At 45.3% G+C, this 16,817-nt stretch overlaps 1 protein-coding gene across 1 annotated transcript in view; it reads right to left on the bottom strand.

Annotated features, from left to right (window-relative positions):
- Positions 1–16,817, bottom strand: part of MTOR (mechanistic target of rapamycin kinase) — a 123,723-nt gene that overhangs the window by 95,992 nt on the left and 10,914 nt on the right. Inside the window, exons 7-19 of the mRNA XM_061382738.1 lie at positions 16,017–16,292; positions 15,824–15,932; positions 12,637–12,823; positions 11,552–11,680; positions 10,614–10,858; positions 9,257–9,472; positions 8,706–8,911; positions 6,023–6,145; positions 5,166–5,255; positions 4,949–5,041; positions 4,127–4,261; positions 3,769–3,898; positions 2,177–2,427 (exon numbers count right to left, since the gene is read on the bottom strand). Coding sequence (XP_061238722.1) covers positions 2,177–2,427; positions 3,769–3,898; positions 4,127–4,261; positions 4,949–5,041; positions 5,166–5,255; positions 6,023–6,145; positions 8,706–8,911; positions 9,257–9,472; positions 10,614–10,858; positions 11,552–11,680; positions 12,637–12,823; positions 15,824–15,932; positions 16,017–16,292 — 2,190 coding nt within the window. The remainder of the gene's footprint in view (positions 1–2,176; positions 2,428–3,768; positions 3,899–4,126; positions 4,262–4,948; positions 5,042–5,165; positions 5,256–6,022; positions 6,146–8,705; positions 8,912–9,256; positions 9,473–10,613; positions 10,859–11,551; positions 11,681–12,636; positions 12,824–15,823; positions 15,933–16,016; positions 16,293–16,817) is intronic.

Below are 16,817 nucleotides of genomic sequence, written 5' to 3'. Positions count from 1 at the left end.
GCAAATTAAAATATACACTTCTAATTTAACTTGGAGTTAAATGTACAGCCTTAACAGATTACATTTAGACAAGGAGAAAGATCAACCATAAAGAAGCTAATATCTAATAATTCTTTTTTAAAGCAGAAATAAGAAAATAGAAGCAAAGTAATAGTAAAGAGCAGATTAATGAAATAGAAATAAAGATATAAGAGAGAAGAGAAACATGGGACTTTCCTGATGGTCTAGTGGCTAAGACTCCCAACACAGGGGGTGCAGGTTCGATCCTTGGTCAGGGAACTAGATCCCACATGACACAATTAAGAGTTCCCATGTTGCAACTAGATCCCTCATGCTGAAACTAAGATCCAGGGCAGCCAGAAAATAATACACGTAAATTTTAAACTTTTTTAAAAAGAAGAGAAACAAAAGCAAAAATTGGTTCTTTGAAAAATACTATGACAAACCTCTACCAAAAAATTAAAATATAAAATAGTGAACAACTTCATACCAATAGATTTTACTATTCAGATAAAACAAATACTTTTCTTAGAAAAATGTGACTCAAATTGTCTTAAAAAGAAACAGAAAAGCTAAACAAATCTTTGAAACTGTGGTTAAAAAAAAATTATAGGTCAATTCCTCTCAGGAACACAGATGTAAAAATTCTAAATTACATATTAGATAGAAAATCAATGTATTAAAAAATATAACCAAGATGATTTTGACACAAGATATCAAGGGTATTTTTAGCACTAAAACACGTATCAGTGTAATTCAACATATTAATATATTAAAAGAAAAAAACCAAATGATTATCACAAGATTAAAAAAAAAAAGGCATTTGATAAAGCTAATACTTATTCATGACAGATACTCTTTAGCAAATAATACCATAAGGGAATATTTATATCTTTAAAAAGCTACCTATCAAAAACCTACAGCAAACATTATGTTTATTGCTGAAATTTTAACTGCAGACCCATTACATCAGGAACAAGATGAAAGGTTTCCTCTATTACAGTCTACTCAACACTACAGTGAAGGTCCTAGGAAGAAAAGTAACAACAGCTTTAATGACTAAAACAAAAAAGGCAAAACTGCTTTTTATTTTCTGCAGACTATATGATTATCTAGTGAAAACCTGGGAAAATATACAGGTAACTTATTAGAATTAGTAAGAAATCAATGAGGTTGATTAGGTAAAAATAAACTGCACTTGTACACTTCAGGAGCAAAGCTAGAAAATACATTTTCTAAAAAACATACTATCTTTTCTGAATGTACATCAAGTTGACCATATGATCAGAGAAGGAAAAATAATTACTTCCAGTATCTTTTAAAGGCAGTACTCTGACTGTATACCCTTGTGGAATATATTCTAAGAGCAGTAGGAACTGCAAAGCCACCTTGAACTATATTCAGTAGGTTTGCTGTAGGTAGTGGTACAGGTATGGTAATCACAGAACCACAGTGCGGGCTCTATGGTTTAGAGAAAGAAAAAGACCAAGAGAGAGGAAGAGGAAGAGAAAGGGGAAAATTATTCTTTACAGAAAAATGCCAGCTATTAGAAGCAGAAGGAATAAAAGAACTAAAGTCATTACTTTACAAACAGCATGATAACTGATTTCAGCAAGGATCCTCAATGGAGGCTGAAATCACTGGGTGAAAGGTAGCTGGGGAAGAGGACAGTCACACAGTCTCAAAGCTATTACCCCACACGCTACTGATGACTGAGGCAAACAGGTAACTTTACATGGAGAGATCTGATAAACACCAACCTTACCACATGCTCAAACTTAGGACCAACAATAACAGGACAAACTGACATTACCAGATCCAATAAGAAGTATTGTAACTGCACCTCTGGAGTATTCACACAAGTGTGTGACTTAAATCTAGTCATGAAGAAGAAATCAGAAATCCACTGTGGGATGTTCCATCAGATTACTGGACTGAACACTAGATTACTGAGAATAACAATGCTGTCCCGTCCCACCAGCCACTCATCTTTTAGCCATTCTGAATGATATGACAGGAAGCTGGGCTGAGCTGATGAATCCTGCACACCTAGGTGTCAGAAGCTCAGGGAAGTTAATGGCAAGCAGAGTCCATTATAAGGAAGCCAAGGCGCAGATGGACCTTCCACACAGGCACTGGGCAGGGAGGAGCAAGGGTCAGGGGTTTAGGCACTTACTTCCCGGATGGCCCCGTCACAAACCCGAATGACATTCAGGAATGTGGGCATGACCTGGGGCAGGAACTGCACGCACTTGAGCCCCAGGGACTTGAAGATGAAGGTGATGGCCTGGACAACCATGGTGTGGTGGTGAGAGAGGGACTGGTCTCGGAAGATGCGCATCAGGGCCACCATGGACACGGCCGGGTAGAACTCGTCTAGAGGCAGGTTCCCCATGTTGACCAGCATCTCGCTGGTGCTGTAGTCAGCTAGGACCAAACAGCAATGAGGGTCGTGAGCTACACGCGACTCTCACTGTGGACAAAGCATGGTTAACAACAAACAAAAATCCTCCAGACACTCATTAGCATTCGTGTCTCTCTCCCTGCCACATTCTAACAGCACTGGGAATACAGGGTATATTAGGAACCAATGAATAGGCTCTCACCATGAAGGACACACAGTTTTTGGCTTGTCTGTTATCTAAACTATGAAAGCCTAAAACAGTACATGATAGGTTTGCTTTAAATTGCTGTGTTTAATTTAGCTTCTTATCATTCCAGTTCACAACTTTGTAGCTGAAACCATCAATAAAAATAATTACTCCCCCAAGTGAAAGTAAGGGGGATTAAATTAGGTAAACATCTGTTCAGCAGTTGCTTGGTCCCCCTGGGGAATTCAGACAAGTTAGCAACAAATGCTACCTGACCTGAACAACAAGGATCTCAAGGACTGGGGGTGGAGAGGGTATGGAGGGTGGGGGAATAAGGACCCTGAGAAGCAGAACATCCAAGAGACCAGATGACACGGTGCTGAGGGTGGAGGAACACCTGGAGGACATGGCTCAGGCTCCGCTTGACAGCTGGGGGTCTGACAGGGCATCATCACAGGCACACTTCTCTAACACACAGAACACACTGGAAGCAGAAGGGGCCCATCCACAGAGTTCAGAAACAATTAGTTTATTTACTTTATTTATTTTATTTTGCTGAACTGGATGGGGAAGCCACTGTTGAACTTTCCTACTTTCAGATAAGTCTGCCTGAAGGAGACAGTGGGTTAAGTCTAGAAAACTTGCCCGCATCCCCAGGCCCTACCCAATCTCTCAGGCTATTTATCTAAAGGCAAAGAACTCCAGGGCCAGACCACTTGATGGAAAAAGAACCCTGGATTCGGATTGCTACCTGCTTTTCTATGCCCTCTGAGCCTTGTATCAGATTTCCCTATCAATTAAAATTGGGACAATCAGTTCTACCCTCTTCCTCCTTGGGTGCCATGGGAAGAGAAAACATCAAACAGGCACTAACAAAGAATGACAGATGAACAAATGTGATGGGGTGATAATTCACCTCTTTCTCATCAGCACAAAAAGTGAGCACAGACATAGTCTGTTAACCCTTAACAAAGAACCCAGGCAAACAGGGAGACTAGACACAGCGCCCTTCCTATGATTCAAGAGCAAACTACTGACGTTCCATTCAAAAGTCACCAAGTGAACAAGTGAAGGATCATTTCATAGTTATCCAGCACCAGGCTCTTTCTAAACACAGCCAGTGAGGGCTTTGTGAGGCAAGCACTTGGCAAGCCACTCACAGATCCCCTCAACTTACAAGAATCCTGACTTGACTTGGACTCTGACAGGCTGACGGCAGAAGCGTCCCGGGACTGGTCGATCATGCCAATGTTCACTTTGTGCTTGTAGGGATCCAATGCCCCTAGGAGCCCCAACACACGGATAGCCTGTGTGGGAAAGGGGTGGGGGAAAAGGAAAACATTCATCACAGCACCTGACTACAACAAAACAGTGCTCATGGACACTCCTCTCCCGTTCCCAGCTACAGGGACAAAACAGAAAGGGAGAGGAAGTCTCATCAACACCGCTGGAGAGTGTTAATGCCGCAAACATCTCCCACTCTCTCTCCATTCTCCCAGCAAGTCTGTAAAGACTAAGTCTGACAAGCTTCCTACCTCCCGCCGTGTACCCTGGTTTTGCTCAGTCTTCAGAAAGTTCAGCAGCACCTCCAGCAATGTGGGGTACTTCCTGTAGGGCTCTACCACGTAGCCAGTGCTGGCCACCAACTGCCCCAAGGTCCACAGAGCCACCTGGACAGGAAAAAGGTCACATGATTCATACAGCCAGTAAGAGAGAAAAGAAAACATACTTCGTACTCTTTGTTAAATGGTTATAACAAAGAATTAAAGGCTATTACAAGAAAAGAATTTCCAGTGAAGACACTAACCATAAACACAAATCCTGAGAGCTGGGATATAAAAACAAGGCTACAAATCAGTACAACCGTCACTGGATCAAAGGTAAAGAGCAGACCTGCCTTTCTCAAAGGAAATACACAGTCCTTCTCACCATGGATGATTGATAGAAGAAGTCTGACCCAAAAGGAAATTAAGGTTGGTCTTATTTTTAGTCTAGGCACCTAATGATCTCAATGACCAAAGTGAAACCAGGGCTGGGGAGGGTGGGCTGGAGCTCTGTTGGCCTCTACAGCCAGAGGCCAAGGCACTCTTTTTCCTTTTAGGAGGCTGGAGCTCTGACGGGTGATCTGTAATTTTTTTTTTTGTCTAGAGGAAACGGCACTGGTCAGCTCTAACACTGACAACAACTCTGGGTCAGGATGACAGCTAATTCGGTTCCAAGTCTTTTTTCTTTTCACTAAGTCAACAAATGTTTCCAAGTACCCACTATGTGCTAGCCATTGCTTGGGGACACTAAGGTGACAGAGGTCCCTGGCCTCATGGGCCTGTCCTGTTCAAAGAGGAAGTGGTGCTACTCACCTGCCTTTTGGCCAACAGAGAGGAGTCTTGGAGCATGTCCATAATGATAATAAAAAGTTCATCAACCCATTTCCTCATTTCAAGGCCACTAACCTACAAAATGAAAAAGGACGTGGCAGACAGCATTAGAAATTATGGCATTAAGAAGTATTTTGACCTCATCAGAGGTATAATCACATTCTTCCCATCCTACGGGAAAAAACAGTTGTCACCTTACCTGAGCCAACTCTCCTATCGTAGCCAAGACATTATTGATCACACCTGGGTTTGGATCAGGGTCTGGATCTTTCAGTTTCAAAATTAAAGCCTATGGAAAGAAGGTACAAGAAAATGAATCCTGGTGAGAATTGACTAGGAAACTTCTTTTCACGTAAGTAAAGTTCACCCCAGAGATCATCTCAGACACAGGTAAATTACTTCTCCTGCTTTATGAATCCAGGGTTCCTCTGGAATGTAAATTCTCCTTTCTCCACACTGTACACAAGTCTGATATAAGAGGGAGCTGGGAAGTGCCATGATTCACAAATGTTTCCCATGCCTTTTCTAAACTGCATCTGTGTGACCATGTACCCACATTCACATAGGTTGTGACACGCTTCACATGACTCAACATATCAGATTTGAAGGCTGTCTCCGATGAGTATATATTTTTGCCTGTGTCCTGCGGCATATGGGATCTTAGTTCCCTGACCAGGGCTCGAACCTGTACCTCCTGGACTGGGAGAGCAGAGTCTTGGCCACTGGACCACCAGGGAAGTCCCACTGCCTCACATTTTAAAGCTCACTTATTTCTTCACTTTGGGGGAGCTTCTTTATGCTGCTGTTTTCTCCTCTCCAAGAACATTTGATAATTGATGATGTGCTTGAAACACTACATCAGGAGGAGAGCACTTTCCTGCAACTGGTGAAATTCTTGGTATCTAGAGCTGCAGGTGCTTGATGCGGCTCTTGTCCCTGAGTGTGGGACCAAAGAAATGATCTACTTTGTTCAGTGTACCAGTGAACAACGAAACACTCCCTTTGTCCCAAGACAGCCTGGAGAGATAGTACCTGTCTCTGTCTGCTGCAGATTACCTTCAGAATAGGCTCCATGTAGGGGCGGATGAGCCGCGGGGCGTTGGAGACCAGGTGGCCCAGCATGCGGGCACTCTGCTCCTTGATTCTTCCAATGCCGCTGTGCTCCAGCTCTGTGAGAATCTGTAGGTAAGAAAGGCTCTCTATGGCAGAGGAAACTCAACAGCTGCTGTGTGTCTGAAGGGAGAATGAGGCGGGGACTAGAGGAAGGAACCAGAACTGGGGATACTCCACAAGCAAGGCCATCTCTGCCGCTCATAGAACAGTCCTGGAGATAGCAGCGACAAGTGGAAAAACTGCTTGAAACCAGCCCTTCCGTCATAGTGCTCCACGGGCCCTTGGTCCTCAGTGAAACATAGCATTTAACAGTGTAGATAGTCATAGGAGACTGACAAAACACAGGGCTCACTGTCAACAGGGTTTTGCAAAAATAAAGACTGATGCAAGGGCTCTCTGCAAAAAAAAAATCTTTGCAGATTCCAGTCAGCAAATCACTCAGAGTAGCTATAAATGATAACAATGGAATCGAAGACCGATGATGTTGAAAAAAATACTGAAACTTAGCAATGCTTCTGGGCACCTCTAGATAAACCTAAACAGGGATCATACCAACAGGATCCCCTTGAATCTTAATGAACAGAGATAACATGTGTGATCTAACCAACCTGCTGAAAACACCAGCAAATCAGCATGTTATGCTCCTGGGGACACAAACAACTTAATATAGACAAACTTCTGGAGAGCTGAAGTTGCCAGAAGGAAACCTCTGCACAATGCGAAAAGGGAGAAACAAAGCTCATGTTAACTCAGCTACCCAGAGGAGGAGTCCCCAAGTTAATGTTTCGTCTTAGATTATTGCTTTACTAATCCCAATTTCCTGGACGCCCCTAGCCTGTTGTGAGTAGGTCACAACAGATAGCAGTGAGAAGGGATGGAGAGGGATACTAAGGACAGACCTGTAACTGCAAGAAGAGATGGCTGTCTGGGAGGAAACGGCTCCAGGGAGGAATGCACAATTCTCTGGGACAGCGTGGTGCCAAATCAGAGAGTCCTCAATTTACTCCAGAGCCAAAGAGCATCGCTGAGCAAGGGCAGTGGGTAATAAGAATACCCAGTGCCGTCCCTGATGATCAAGACGCCAAGAAGAGACCACAGCACACTTGGGTGTGGTCCCTTACCAAGGCATGAAAATGTAGAATTCAGCATGGGGAAACTTCTATCAAAGTTTAAAACCAAGAAAAATTATTTAAAATTTTTTCCCAAGCAGCCCTTGTTTTATTCATTCCTTTTGCTAATAAAGTGTTCCCAGATTTGAGCCTTCTGATAAAACAGAAAAAATGAAATGAAATAAAATTCTGGTATTTCAAGGGCTGAGTTCAGTACAGAGTAAATTCATTTAATGATGCTTCACATTTTCCAGTATCATAAAAATGAGAAGGCCTGACAGCTTACTGTAAACTTCTCGACGACACAGGCTACCCCTGGCTGCTTCACTGACGTGCTTCCAGCACCCAGCAGTACTTGGAACATAGCAGGTGCTCAAAACATCTGTTGTCTGAATGAACATACTGATATTCTCATTAGGAATTATATCCTTATCAAGCTTACTTAGTACAGTTTGAGCTGCCAGGCTCAACAATGATTTCTTTTCCTTCCCCAAACTTTACTTATTTCAAGAAGACTTAAAATGATAGGCACCCCTAACACAGGCCAGCAGTTAAGAAATAAACCATTAAGCTAAAAGCAAAAGTGACAATATAAATATAATATTTATTTGTTCACTGATGACTTTATTCACTGTTACTTTAATTACGATAAACTGTGAATAAATGATATTTCTTTAGGATAAAAGTTACATATATTTATAATTTTCTATGTTTAAGTGCTTTATTTGTTAAGAAGCGTTTATTTACTTCAAAAGAAACCATGGGGAGGGTCACAAAGCTGAGGGTGAGGTAGGGACAGGATGGAGTGAAGGGAAGGGAAATGACCGAGTAAGCCACGCTGAGACCCAGAGAGGTGGGTGGAAGTAACACAAGGCAGGCAGGACTGTACCCCAAGCATTGCTCACAATGTGGCCAGAGAACTTACTTAGGTAGATGAAGACAAAAACCAGGGGATAAGTTTCAGGAGCTCAAGCAGCAAGGTCAACCTGAGGCTCTAGTCCAGTCAGCTGAGCTTGGCATCTGGCATTATTGAGCAAAGATAGCCAGGGAGCCAGGGACCACAGAGCAGGGGCAGTGATAATGAGAAACAGAGCTGGGACCTCTCCTGTGCTCGGCCTCTGTGGCGGGCCTGGCAGCAGTGGGAGAATTAGGAGGGGAAGGATAGGGAGGCACTGGGCCAATTGACACCCTCTGCAGCAGATGCAGAAAAGAGGAGCCAGAAGTGGATTTGCTGATGACTTGCCAGGAAAAAGGAAGAGCTGCATGAGAGGTCAGCCTGGGCCTAGGAGGTCTCCTGGAGTCACACCGACAAGAGGCCTATGAGGTGATAAGCACTTGAACCACAATTATCAAGCCGGGAAAACATGTGGACTCTTGGCACCAAATGTGGCTTCTACCAGGCGTCTCAACCCTTCTCCCTCTTCCTCCTCTCTTTCCCCATACAGTGCTCACAGGAGCGTGTGCTCACAGGAGCGTGCCCTCCCCACCACCCCAAGGGGTGGCCATCACACCCTCACCTGGATGAGCATCTTGCGTAGGAAGGGCATGACGAAGGCTGGGTTCATGCTGCTGAGCCGGCCCACAGTGCAGATGGCCAGCTCCCGGATCTCAAACACCTGGTCATTCAGAGCCACGAACAGGGCCTGCAGGTTCTCCGCCTGGGCCAGGTGTGCATCAAAGCGCTCGTCCAGGGACGCCAAGACACAGTAGCGGATGTCGGGGTCTGCAAGAGCAAGTGAGCCTTTCAGTGCTTCTACTCTTTCATCCCTCCAGTCCCTTCCCACATCTGCCTCCACTGCCATCATCCTAGAGGGGGACTCCAGACACCCTTGTCTCACCGAACTTGTCATTTTCTTTCTCTACTGAAAGGACAAAGATGACAGAATTTAAGGCTGATTATCTTACACAATAGGCTGGCATGGCCAAACCTAACGCCTTGCCAGAAGAAGAGCTGGACATCAGTTTGTTGAGGCCGAAGGATTCCAGAAGGACCATGCAAGGAAGCTGGCTACTTCTAACTGCACCTGGCACCTACACTTCCCTAGACTGCCTGCATCTCACAATTTACCAGGATCGGTTATCCCAACCACGAGCAGTTTGCTGAGCACATCTGCCACCACTTGCACTGCAGTCTGGCTGACCACATGAGCGTGGCCACTGATGAGGTGGACAGAGGGTGTGAGCAGGCGGGAGCAGGTGCGGGCGGCCTCCATACGGATCTCCTTGTGCTCGCTGTTCAGGAAGTGATCCGCACAGTGGCGGACAAACTGGGTCAGAGAGTGGCCTGGATACAAGGGCAGAGAGAAGACAGAATGAACACCGCTGCTTTGGACAGCAGCTCTATGACTCACTGGCTTCAATTTCCACTTAGTGGCTACTAATTTAATTTTCAGCAAGATGTTGATCAGCAAGATACTGATCCAGAACTCTTCTCTTAAAAAGGTAACAAATGGGATTCCAATGGGCAGAAAGGCAGATGGAGAAGGAACTGGGAGACGTACAAAAGACAGTTCCTTCCTGCTTCCATCCTAATCTTTTATTTCCTTCAAAAAATGAACTATTTTGTTATATTCTGACAGTTTTTCATATTCCCAGGCTTCCATCCTAATCTTTTATTTCCTTCAAAAAATGAATTATTTTGTTTTATTCTGACACTGTTTTTCATATTCCCAGAGAGAAAAACCATTTTTGATCAAATTTACCTTGTCTATTTTAGTTTCCAGATTCAAACATCAAAAAGAGAGTTTGATGTAGGCTGAGTTTAAATATAACTCCTTGCTATTCATTAGAAATAAATTATCCTGAGTGTTAATCAGTGTAACTGGAGGAACTGAAACGGGAAATCATGGATGCCGTAAGTACTCAGACAGCACATCTAGACTTCTTATACTTGCTGTTTCTCTGCAGTCTTGACCAGTACCACCTACGTGATCTTAAATTTCATCTACGTGTGCATTTTTCTCTCCTGAAATATATCTCCCTAGGGTGTTAACGTGGGTTTTTCTGCAGCTTGGAATTCCAAACTGAACTGCATAGTACAGTACTCTTGGAAATCATACAGCCATAGTAACAAAAACACCCCAATCCCTGCTTATACATTTTAAAGCATTAAACACCATCTCAGCTACAGGGAGGTAAGAAAGTGCAGAGTCCACCTCTGTAGCATTAGTTCTTTGGATTAATGCATACTATTCTTCAAAATATCTGTACCCCCTACCCACTTTTCCTGTCTTTGTATGAGACAAAGAAACAAAGATAGGAATTAACAATATACAGAAAGAATATAGGAAGGATGAGCTGCTGCAGAATCAGCCACCCTGTCTCCAGGACCCAAGCCAGAGCCAGGGATTCTAGGCACCCTCAGTCTGTTCTCCAGGTTCCCAGTGTCACTGACTTTCTTGGCAAGAGTCACCACCTTTTCTTACCTTCAAATTCAAAACTGCCGAGAGTTCGGAGAGCAAGGGTGATGCTGCCCACATCACTGGCCTCAGGGAGGGTCGTGAGACCAGGGGAAGCCAGCTGATGGGCCAGGCCCTTGGGCATGCCGGGGTGCCGGAGGGGTTTGTGCATAAGGACCAGGGACAGCATCTTCAGGAGCCCGTCTTGGATGTCCTTTTTCAGCTGTGGAATCTGACGGCTCAGGTCGTAGAGCACAGCTGTGAGGGCAGGGCTGAAGGGTGGGAAACCAGTCACGACAAGGGCATGTGACATCTGGTCTGTTCTGGAGAAGAAACAGCCCTTTCTCTCCAGAACAGGGACTGGGTCCCATCTCTGCTTGGTTTTTACAGCAGAAAGAATACTATAAAATTGAATATATATCCTAAAATCTCTTGGTCTGATTCCGGATTTCAAAACAATCTATGATTTTATATTGAGCAAACCTGTTTACTATAATTTAGCCACTAAAACCAAGTCTCAGTAAGTTACCTGGGAAGCAGATTGACAGCATCATCCTTATTTTATAGATGAAGAGAACGAAAGTGTAGGGAGCTTAAGTAATTTGCCCATAATAATATAAATGACAACTGCGAACATTACCAGAGCGCTTCTTAAACACACAGCACTTTGTGAACTCTTCTACTGAATCCCCAGGACAAATCCAGACAATAGGAATTGTTATTGTACCCACTTTTCAGACTAGAAAGCTGAGGCTCAGAGAAGTTAAATAATTTAGTTACAATCACCAAGCAAGCTAGTGATGAAACATGGATTTGAAATCAGCCTCTGTATTAAGTGTGAGCTATCCTACCTAGTCAATGTTATATGCCAACAGCCATGGCTCTTTCTTTCCACACAGACCCAGGAGTGTGGCTCGAGCCTCATACTAACTGAGACAGGGACAGCTCAGGTTCCTGACACCTACCTCAGGCCCACCGCCAGCATGGGCTCCAGCAGCTCCTTGATGTCCTGTTGGATGCCTGGCCCCATGGCTCGGGCCAGCATGCTGATGCAGGTGAACACTGTGGCATCCACCTGCATAGCCTTCTGTCTCCTGCAGAGAACCCAAGTGTGACCAGTTTAGACATAATGGCATTTTGTGATGTCCTACCTCAAAATCACCGTGGGGCAAGCAGGGCAGGTTACCCAAACGGGGCCACCCCATGTGGGTGTGCAGGTGACCTAGTGGGGCCCATCACACCGCCGTCACTGCAGACTTGTATATTTACAACAAATGTCCAGCAGATGGCAGTAAAGTCTCCTGAGTAAGGGGCCCCACTTCAGAATTCACACAAAAGGCGCCACATGGGTTAGAGTGGTGCTGGCCAAGGTACCGATTTAGGAAGCAAACTGAGCAAGATGCAGGTCAGGGACCAGGAGTGAAGGGCACAGCCATCATGTGGGAAGAAATTCTACTCCCTGTGAGGAGAAGGCTGGGCTTGAGATGGGTGAGGCTCAGTAATTCACTAGCACAATCCTTGCTACTAACACAGGGAACTATGAAGACACAATTCTAATGAACTCTGACCCCCTGAGACTTAGAGAAGATACCCCAGCCTCGCCACTTTGCAGGGTGCTGAGGTCTTTCTCATATTTTATTCATTGGGAGGTTTCGAGAGGAAGAATAATGTATCCAACTTTAGTGATGAAAGGGTGACCATTAGATCCCCTCATTTCTAGTCTGGGAATCCTCACTTTAGTTGTTATCAGAATAAGACCTTTGAAAGCCAGAGAAAAGAACAGAACTAGGAAATTCCCAGTAAGTAATATACATATTGAGAACAGCACTGGTATCTAATATGTTTGCAGGTATTCAAGCTTCCCAAATATTTACATCGATGTCACTTCATTTGGAAAAGGCCAGAGCTCAATTGAGGAAGGGCTATTCATTATATAATTTGCTGGTTAATGATGCAGAGAACAGGATTAAGCTCCACAGAAACTGGAATGGAGCATCCTTTCTCCTCAACCAAATGGGGTGGAAGATGAAATAGTAATAAAGATGCTTACTTATGGGCGAAGTCCTTAGGGGGCAGGGCTGCTCGGATGATGTCCAGCACACGAGGTAAATAGACCTTGAACTCAGACCTCACAGCCACAGAAAGTAGCCCCAGGGCTTGAAAGGCTGCTGTCCGTTCCTTCTCCTTCTTGACGCAGCTCAGGACATGGTTCATGGTATCCTGGAGGTACTGGGTATCTGAGCACAGAAACGACAAAGTGTATATGGCTCAAGGTGAGGGCTGGTCTCTGTGTCAAGGTCAGGGTTCCTATGCAACATGCAATTTAAGAATAAATCAAGAAAGCCTGTTGGAAAGGCATTAAAGAGAATTGAGAGAATGTACAAACCAAAGTCTTATGCTTGATAATCACTCCTCTGATAAAGGTTTTAGAAATATTAGAAATATAAGCTGTTTTTCTCCTTTAATAAAAAAAAAAAAAACTTAATCACATTAATTGTCCCCATCCGTGTTACATTTTGAGGGAAAAGATTATATGCTCTTGTTTAAGAAATATATGTTAAATCTTGGTTTAAAACGAGGAAAGGATCAACTAAGCTATTTTATATTGAAATTTACAGTAATATTGAAAATTGTTTCCAATAAACAGGCCATTCCACTCAGCCTAGGCCTAGAAATCACTTTGCTATCACCTAGAGAATTCTGTACAGTTATATTTAATAGAATAAGATTTAGTCTGTAATTTGGAAAGCCACATGTGTATTTTCATTAAGTTTACATAAGCCAATGTGCACGGGTAGGCGATTCTTGGGCAATTTAAGCTAAAGTGTTATGACTCCTCAGAAGGCTGGAGCTGCCTGCTTCGTGCCTTGCTTCTGTTTCTCCTCTTCCATCTCGCTGGCCTCAAGGCCGTGCACCGGCAGCACATACTTTGGAGCGGAGAAGGCGAGACCGTATGTCCACTATCCCTGAGAAAGTGGGGGCTGTGGAGGGCCACGATAGCCGCACTCAGCAACACGCCACTGCGTTTCCGCCATTGACGTATGTCTCCTCTCATAGCTCGAGGCCAGGTGAGGTGAGACCACACATCCCCCGTCCCCGAGTGAGCGCTGGAGAGGGAGGGCCACCAGGACCACACTCAGCAACACACATCACTGCGTTTACACCACTGAGGAATGTCTTCTCTCACAGCTCGTGGTCAAATGAGTTGACCTCCCACCAGCTGAGGCACGCTGGGGCTTGAAAACAGTCAGAGACCAAGGGGATACCACCCTCAAATCAGAGTGCGTCTAGGAGGAAAACTAGACCTTTGCAGAAGGGCAGTGTTTCAGTAGGAAATGAGCTTAAATGATAGTGGCAATTTCCTTTTCCAGATTTAGCACCCCAAGAGACTAGGAATCCGGCATTGCTAGATTCTAGCCCAAACCCAAGGGGAGTATTTTTGACATTCCCAAAGGTTACATCATCAGGAAGTGCAAGCAATGACTTCCAAACTGTTAAGCTTTAAAAAGTGGCACTTTCCCAATGAGACTGTACTTACACAGGCTGCTCAGGCTGAATTCCAAGGACATATTTTAGTATATTATTTAATAAAACAACAAAAACCCACATCAAAAGAACAAACCTGGGGGCCTTCTGAGCCTTTGTATCCTGCTGCTAGGCCGTCTTTTGAACTTACTAGGGTAACTGCTTCCACAATATGCCAGACTTTGATCAAATATGGCCTACTTATTACTCTCTTTTGAACCACAGACTTTCAAACCAAGATCATTTAAAGCTCTACTGAATAGGGGCGTGTCTGGTTATTAAAAAGAGAGAAAAGCTGCTGAGCACCAGGAGGGAAGAATAGAAAACTGAAAAACTACGGGTGATTTTCATTACATCCTTTCTTTATGGTTCAGTGATTTTATGTGGCTATTTGTCTTATCCTCACTCAGCATGGCCTGTGCTCACACCCCACAGGTTAACACTTCACCAGCTGTATTTTGCCGCTGTCTCATCTGAGCTGAGCAGTATGAGATGAGTGTATGCCAGGGAAAGGCATCTGTGGAGGGGCAGGCTGGCCTTCCGTTTCCCATCTCGGCTCTCACTGCATCCTATATGCTTATGAAATGCAGGCAGCATGCACCACAGTGAAGACCAAAGAGATGTAGGGCCAAGGTCTCTACACCCAGCAAGGAGGGAGGTGAGACCAGGATGTTAAGTATGAACAGGCAACTGGAGTAATAGTATAATTTTTACCTTTACCTTATTATTAAAAAGGCTTTGAAGTAGCCAGAGGAGCCAGCAACAGTAATGGTTTCTATTTCTTGGAGCTCACTCTGCACCAGGCACTTAGAAAGGTGCTTAGACATTCAGGCAGCCCATCTCATGGTGCAGGAACTGTCACTCTAACTGGACCCATCCAGAAGTGAAGGTCCAGGAAGGTCACACAATCTGCCCCCAACGTCGCAGCTAAGAACAGAGGCTGGGACTTTCCCCCTAGTGGTCTACTGTTTAAGACTCTGTGCTCCCAATGCAGGAGGCGCAGGTTCGATCCCTGGTTGGGGGACTAAGATCCGGCATGCCTCACGGCGCAGCCAAGCAAAAAGAACAAAGGGAAGATTCACCCCAGGTCTGATGCTGTGGTCCTTCCACAGCTGGGGGTTATAATGAGAAAGGAAAAGCATGCTTCCAGCTGAAGTGAACCAGGCAGGCCTCAGGAAGAAGCCACTGTCTGAGCTGGGCCAGTTTCAGGAGCTAGGAATTCACAGCAACCCCTGGGAACAGGGCAGGAAGGGGGGAAGCCACAGTCTGTCACTCGTGAAACCAGCCCCTAAAGCGTCTAGTCCTTCCTCCTTGTGAGCGAGGACGCAGCCTGGTGCCCACCTCAGGGGCAGATGCAGGACTGCATCGGCTCCTCTGTGCCCCACAGACTAGCCGCTGCACCCCACAGAAACCCAAACTTCCCTTCCTTCAGTCTATCTGGAGCCCATTCGTGAACGAACATGTTGGCTTCCACGCGAGAACTTGCTTGGCTCTAGCAGCGCCTCTGCCTGCACATTCGGACTGTCCCGGTGTTTGCCACATTTACAGAAAATCTGAACTACGTACCGCTGAAACTGGCTAAGAAACCAGAGACTGGCCTTTCAGCAGTCACTGCTTCAAATGAGAAGCAGTTGTAACTTTCTGCAATCACGTCTTCTCTGTTTAATTACCCCTGATGGGTAACAACACAACGCATCCATGGACATCCTCACCTGTGAAGGCAGAAGGTCGGAAGGCAGCCAAGCGGGGCAACAAATTAAGGATTGTCATTTGGATCAGCGAGTTCTTGCTATTCCTGCACTTCAGCACCCACTGGCACACCTGAGACAGGAAGGACACAGGGTTGGTAAAGGAAGGGGAGGCATGGAGCTTGGGAAAAGAGAGAGCAGGCCTCCTGCTACTGACCTGATCAAATTTCTCCTCCATCAAGTCCCTGCAGCAGCGACTTTCCACCAGCATGGACTTTGCTGGGCTGGGGGAGGCCCCAAAGCCCATGAGGCCTTGGTGAGAGCTGTACCCCAGCAGCCCCACCAAGGCATTTGACTGCTGGGGCTGCACGGACTGGAAACTGGTGAAGGGGGTGATGTGACGGGGCTTCGTTCCAAAACCCATGAGATCCTTGCAGTACTTGTCATGGACCAACTGCTGCTGTGTGATTTCTTCCATTTCTTCTCTCAGGCGCTGTACACATGGGGGAGAAGTCACCTTTACTCACAAGAGGCATTTACCTGGGCACCGTGGAGTCTATGAGCAACACACACCCAACCCTGAAATGTAGCTCTTCCCACAGGGGATGGAGGCCACTCTTCTTGAGGATTCAGGTTTCCCTAGGACCTTGCAGGGGGCCTGATTCTAATTTAGGCAGAAGAGCACCACCTACTGAAGGATGAAGCAGCAGCAGGGGGCTGGCTCCCAAGGACCCGTAAGCTACCCTTGGTGTGGGAAAGCTGACTGTTGATGGCTATAACAGGAGACTCCTGAGAGGGTGAGGGGCAGCCCCACCCTGCTAAGGAAGCTCTGCTGTCCCTCTTCTCACCTGAAACCCAGGTAGAAACAGCGGAGGCAAGTGATATTCTCAGAGGCCTAGGAATTCTGTAAGAGGCATGGAACAAGCTGATTGGCTGAGAACTCACACCTCTTACCTATTCAAAGGACTGCTCAATAACTCATCCTCCAGCAGTCCAAATTGAGAAAGATAAGAGAACA

Source organism: Bos javanicus, chromosome 16 (assembly GCF_032452875.1).
Source record: "Bos javanicus breed banteng chromosome 16, ARS-OSU_banteng_1.0, whole genome shotgun sequence".
In the NCBI taxonomy this organism is placed as follows: Eukaryota; Metazoa; Chordata; class Mammalia; order Artiodactyla; family Bovidae; genus Bos; species Bos javanicus.
The sequence above is the reverse complement of the archived record's forward strand: the minus strand, read 5'-3'. Positions and strand labels throughout refer to the sequence as shown.